Source organism: Capsicum annuum, chromosome 2, assembly GCF_002878395.1.
Source record: "Capsicum annuum cultivar UCD-10X-F1 chromosome 2, UCD10Xv1.1, whole genome shotgun sequence".
Lineage (NCBI taxonomy): Eukaryota > Viridiplantae > Streptophyta > Magnoliopsida > Solanales > Solanaceae > Capsicum > Capsicum annuum.
Window position 1 is genome coordinate 41,551,913 of NC_061112.1, and position 6,111 is coordinate 41,558,023.

A 6,111-nucleotide genomic window follows, 5' to 3' on the forward strand; every position below is an offset into this window, starting at 1 on the left:
AATGTTGTGGTTTTGTGGTAAGTACTATTTCACTCTTAATAAGTGGCTTAAAATCTAATTCCTTGGAATGAAAGCCTTTGATAGAGAATTGTCTTACCTCTAAAGTGAGACTTTCTGGTACAAATTCAAATTAATCTTGCCCGATATGATATTGGATACCACACCTTTCTAGATTTCAATTCTAGAATAACCTTTCTTTCTTCATATTCTACATTTAAGATTATTTGTTGCATTTTCATATGTCTAGGCAATTAATTACTAAGAAATGTGTTTACCCCAACAATTCTCTTAATTTCCTATCCTTGTATTGCTTTCCATATAGTTCTTGGTGTTCATGTGGGGTTGAAGACTTCATCTTCAACTTCTTTGAATTCTCAAGACTATTTCACATCATCGTATATATCAACCTAAATACAAATCCTATATGATAGATTTAGAAGCCAAAATCTGAGCCAAACTATGAGTGAAATGCACAATGTTGCTAAAATGACCTCCTAAAATTGGACGATTGATGAGTCTGATAACAACTTTCTCAGATGAAATGTAATGAAAGGATTTCAATAGTCACCACCCACCATAAAGTTTCTAGAACACCTTTCTAAGGAAGACAATACTATTGAAATTTAGTATCTCAAACTGCCTCACGTATTTGTCCTTGCGTCGTACTGGACGACTTGCAGCAAGTGCTGCAGATTAAGGCAGTTCAAAAACCAGGTCTAGGAATCTTGAGGTACTGTGACATGTAGTAGAATCAAGGTCCCTTTGTAAAAGAAAGCCATTCATTTAGAGGCCACCCTCTGTGTTTATATCAACAACCACTTAATCATCTGTCGTTACACAACTAGACACACATGATTCCTAAGAAATGCCAGAATTTGGACACCACAGGAGATAAATGCTTTTAAATTCTTATGAACTTCAACAACTTTAGAAGCTCACCACCATTTGTGATAGCTAGCAGAGTAAAATTAGACATGAATAAATCAACACCAGAACTGAAATTTGAATATGGACAAGTATATGAATCTTACAGCTAAAATCTTCCCTTCTTGATTCACAAAATTGTCATCCTTCTACAGTAAAGTTGACAAAATAACCTCACTTCGACACACAGGCCTTCCCAATTTTTGTTCCTACCATTAACCAAGTATATATATATATAAAAAATAAGTAGCATGAAATATATTTTATAAAATGATTTTCAAATAAAATTTAAGATTAAGAAACTTACCATCTGACGACCTCTCCTTGCATTGCTTTTGCTACCACCAGCATGCGAGACTTTAAGTTTCTTTTTGTTTTTTGCATTTTGTGCACATTGTTTCTGTAATTCTCAAACATCAATTCAATTATAAGTAGTAGAGGGGTACAAACACAAAATTGTGCAAAAAAAACCTTGAGTGATTACTTAGCCCACTACCTTCGTCTTCTTCTCATTCTAGTGATGCACAAAAGCAATCCAATCAACAACAAAATCAACATTTTTGGGAGTTTTCTCAAGTAGCTCTTCTTTACTTTTGTTGGGATAGAAGTTGTCATTACCCATCGTGTAAAGATTGCATCACCCAATTAACTCCAACTTCATAATCAAACTCAAAATGCTCCTTCAAATTTTTTTATATTCTTAAATCAATATATATCAACAAAAAAATAAACTAACTGAAAGACAATAAAGTAAGGTAGTTACCTCAATAAGATCCCACATTACTTGTTTTTTCTCTTTAGGCATTCTATCCCATCTCACAACGGATATGGGATAAAATACAGACTTTTGAGAAATTCTTCCAAGAAATCTCACAAGCAAATTTGAACCATTATCACTTCCTTGTCCATCTCCATTGAGTTTCACCATGAATTTTCTATTTTTTTCTAAGTTCCAAACTCGAATTACTTGCATCTTTTGAGTTATAATTTCTCCGGTCGAAGCATCTACCATTTTAACAAGCAATTAGCTTTAATCAAAAGTAATAATAACAAAAAATAATAAAGAATAAAATGAAATTACTTCTAACCTTTAATCTTGACAAGTAGCGACTCCTCTTTCACTTTTGAGCTAGCTTCATTAGAGTTTGAAGAAGAAATTAAATTGTCATCATTGAGAGTAGGAGTTGTCATATTCTTATTCACAACATGGTCATCTTGTTGATCATCCAAATCTTGGGAAGATATGTTATGATTGTCAATTTGTCGTCCTCGCAGGCTCGCTAACAATGATTGTGTTGACTTCTTGCATTTTTGCTTCTGATTTTCCTAGAATATGAAAAGAAAAGATTTATTCTACTATATCAATTCAAATGAAAGTTTGGCATTTTATACTAGCTTCAGTAAGCAGTAGTCACTGTTTTGATACTTTTCCTTCCTTTTACCTGCCAAGTGAAATCTGCAACATCAAACTATAAGAACTTGCAAGTGGAAAAGAGAAAAAAAGGAACAAAAAGTATAGAGGACCCACCATTTTAGCATAGTTATCATTAAGAATAAAGACCCACAACTCAACAAAGAACCAAAATTACAGAGCAGTAACTTCTGAGGATGATCTATCTATTGATAATTCTACACTGCTATCATTAGAAAAAACTAGGAACCAAATATACTTTGTTTTGGTTTTGCAGATCAAGCATCTAGTTCATGCAGAGTTTAAATAAGTCGTTCAATCACAAAAGTTGATTTAAAATGTTCTATTCTGGCCTTTAAGAATCCTTTCAAGCGCCTTTATCACGAAAGTGACCAAGCAAGCAAATGATGATGGTTATGAAATGAGGAAAGATGAGGGTATGAGAGGCGACTGTGCCACATTAATGAGTTAGTAGTTGTCAATAACTTCACAATGGGTGCAACAACATGCTAGCTCTCTCTTGGGAAACACTGTTCAGACTCTATCAAACAATGAACAAGTTTATTCTGACACATTTGAAAGACTACAAAATAATGTGTTACAAGCAAATGACCTAAAGGAGAGCACCCACCATAAGCTCATTCTTGCAGACTCCTTACAAGCCCTGTCCAACTGGTGTCACCAGATAAGAAAGCAGTAATTTGGAACCGGAGAAGATCAGTGTTGCTATTAAGGGCACAATATGAGTTGAACGGTTAGTTATTAGAGAAAGAGAATTGAATGATTTCATTTAATTACCATATAGTGTGAAGCATAAAATGCATAACATTGGCGAAAGGAATTGATCAACTAGCAGACACATGTATAGTTCAGGTTCTTACACGTAACGAAGATGACAAAACCTTTGAGCTAAGCCTCTGTAAGGGCCAAAACAGCCTAAAGAACTTTGCACATAGGTAGAAGTTTGGCATAACATGAGTTGTACTGTTAGTTATAAATTCAATAACTTTAAAAACTAGAAGTTCTAGATTCTAGATACACTCGTAACTTTACTCGAACAAATAAAAAATTTAGGCTTTACATTAAATTCAACAAGTTCTCGAAAGATATACTTCCCCTGACACAACTAAATAATCCACTGACTCCTATTCCCATATCTTAGGACTCACCGGGCATGTTATTGAATATCGTAACCGGATATTCACCAAGTTCAAATGAAACAAAAGCATAAACTTTCACAGACAACATCAAACCAAAAGATACATTTTTCAAGCATGTCTAGAAGCTCAAGTTTACTACATAACTTCCATACGTCCATTCTCTCGACATTAATTGCCTCTATTTTTCTCAATCAGTGACACTACTTGTCTCTATGCTCAGCAACAACATTTCAGTGAAATTCCACAATTCCAGGTAGAGTGTACACAAACTTTGCCTCTACCTCGTGGAGGTAGAAAGGTTATTTCCGAATGACCCTCTTCTCGGGCACGTCAATTGTCTATGCTTAGCCATAAACTCTATTCCTGGCCTAGCCAAAGGATCACCCACCCTATTCAATAAACTAACACCAGTTCATCGTAACTTCTCCAATAAGAAAAACTCAAACTTGCAGCTCAACATACAAGTACCGTATAATACGATTACCAAAATTAACATGTCTCCCATCCTAATCAAATTTTACACAATGCACCATCCATATTACGAATAGCCTCACGCAGTAATTTGTGAATGTTTGTGTCGCATGATAAAATACGTAATGGGAAGCTCTTAACAACTAATCATATAAACCCCATCAAAATTGCAGATTTCATAAAACCCATCAAAATTTCATTCTTAACAACTAGATAAACCCATCAAAATTCCTATTTTTAAAAACTAGAAATCCCATCAACATTCCCATTCTTAACAACTAAAAAATCCACAAAACACATCAAATTGCAGATTTCATAAGCTCAAAACTTCAATAAACAAGAGAAATATAGAATCCTATTTTCAATTTTGACCTTAAACACTCTAAATTGTAAAGATTTGTTTCCTGGAAGAAGTACTTTTACCACTTTCAGCTACAATTAAAGCTAGGAGAATTGAAGAACAATTAAATTTTAAGAAGAACTCAAGCCAAAATCTGGAAGCAAAGTCGCGATTTACATTTTGGGCTGAGAAAATGTATTTTTTTGGGGGAAAAAGAGATTTTTGGGTGAAATAATATTTTTTCACTGTAGGAGGCAAATAAAAACTGAAGGGAGGGAATGTAAATATTTCTACTGCCCAACTTAGCCACGATATTTTTGCCACGTTTTCTAAAGTGTAGAGGAGTTTTAATTATTTAGTTAATTTAACCACGATTTTGATAACCGTGACTAAAAACCGTGGCTAAAAAGTGAATTATTAGTAGTGATAAACATGATGTTCACTGGTTACAAATTTAAATTATTTTTCATATAATACATTCATGATTTTATTTTTTTCTTGAAAATTCATATTCAAGAAATTTTATAAGCATTATGGAATTCCTTTTTAATATTTAGTACAAGTTAATAATTGTTTTGAATTCGAGCAAAAAAAAAAAACTCAAAATTGAATATGATATAAGATTAAATTTCGATAGATGTGAATCTTTTAACATGAATTTTAAATTATAACCCGTTCTAACATATTAGATTATTTTGGAGTATATTTCATTTATTTTGTTATGCAAAATTAAATTTATTTATTCTAATTTCTATTTTTGAGATACAAGAGAAGCAAACTCAACAAAAAAAATTTAATTAATATAATAAAGTAATTTAGATAATACGCATAGTACTATTTATAAATTTTAAACAGAAGAGATAGGGGGACAATAGAATAAAAAGTTAAATTAGTTTTGACAATTTAAAATCTTTACATTGTAAATAATTTATACTATTTTTAGAATATAATGTAGTTATTAGATAATACACATATCACCACTTATATATTAATGGGGGACAGTAAAATAAAAAAATTAATTATTTTGACAATCTAAAATCTTTAAATCGAAATAATATAATAAAGAAAAATATGTAATATTTTTTTTTTGCAATTACAAGATTGTTTTTACTTATATAAATTTGGTTAGAGCGGAGGGGGGACATGAATATTAATAATCTAATATTTTTAAATTATGAATAATAAAATTAAATAAATATTAAAAATAAAAGTTTTTATTACAATTACGTGATTTTTTTGATATAGATTTGATTAGAGGTGGAAAAAGGATGGAGGCGTTTGTGTTTTTTTTTTTTTTTTTTGGGGGGGGGGGGGGGGGGGTTTTTTTTTTTTTAATTTGAGGGGGGGGGGGGGGGGGGGGGGGGGAAGCAGGGTCAAGCGGGCGGGGGGAGGGGGAGTTAACAATCTAATATCTTTAAATTGTGAAAAATATATATGAAATATAACTTTTTTTTACAATTACATGGTAATTATTTTTTTAGAATAGATATTAGAGGTGAAGAAAGGATGGAGACATTTTTTTTTGTGTTTAGGGGGGGGGTCCCTTTTGTTTTTAAAATTAAGAGGGCGGGGGTGGAAGCGGGGTCGAACTTTTTTTTTCCACATTTCATTGAAAAATAACATGATAATTAACACTTTTCTAAGGTAGTATGATTTAACATGTTAAAACGAGACATTCCAATATAAAACAATTAGAAATAATATTTTAATATTAGCTGTGCATCGCAGGGGTAGGTATACTAGTACATCTAAAAGTAAAAGTGAAAGCAATAGAACAAACCAAGTGACAAGATATTGAGAAGTCA

General features: G+C 32.2%; 1 protein-coding gene across 6 annotated transcripts; it reads right to left on the minus strand.

Moving 5' to 3' along the window:
- Positions 1–1,230: 1,230 nt before the first annotated feature.
- LOC107858622 lies at positions 1,231–4,574 on the minus strand. Of its 6 annotated transcripts, none has more exons than XR_007051806.1 (5): positions 2,967–4,573; positions 2,013–2,250; positions 1,688–1,929; positions 1,421–1,604; positions 1,231–1,324 (listed from the first exon to the last, which is right to left on the minus strand). XR_007051806.1 is itself a non-coding variant. In XM_016703357.2 (5 exons), the coding sequence occupies exons 2-5, from the start codon at positions 2,967–2,969 to the stop codon at positions 1,539–1,541; spliced, it is 549 nt and encodes a 182-aa protein (XP_016558843.2). In that variant the 5' UTR covers positions 2,970–3,061; positions 4,390–4,574; the 3' UTR covers positions 1,421–1,538. The 6 variants fall into 6 exon arrangements, 5 of the variants coding, with proteins under 5 accessions (XP_016558843.2, XP_016558841.2, XP_016558840.2 ...); XM_016703357.2 differs by lacking the exon at positions 1,231–1,324 and having other exon boundaries at positions 2,967–3,061; positions 4,390–4,574; XM_016703355.2 differs by lacking the exon at positions 1,231–1,324 and having other exon boundaries at positions 2,967–3,061; positions 4,384–4,574.
- Positions 4,575–6,111: the final 1,537 nt, after the last annotated feature.

What these genes read in the sequence shown, in the direction of transcription:
- LOC107858622 (XM_016703357.2), bottom strand. An exon ending in GCTACTTGTCAAGATTAAAG is followed by an intron (nt 1,930 to 2,012) that starts GTTAGAAGTAAT and finishes TTAAAATGGTAG; the next exon opens with ATGCTTCGACCGGAGAAATT. An exon ending in TAATGTGGGATCTTATTGAG is followed by an intron (nt 1,605 to 1,687) that starts GTAACTACCTTA and finishes AAAAATTTGAAG; the next exon opens with GAGCATTTTGAGTTTGATTA.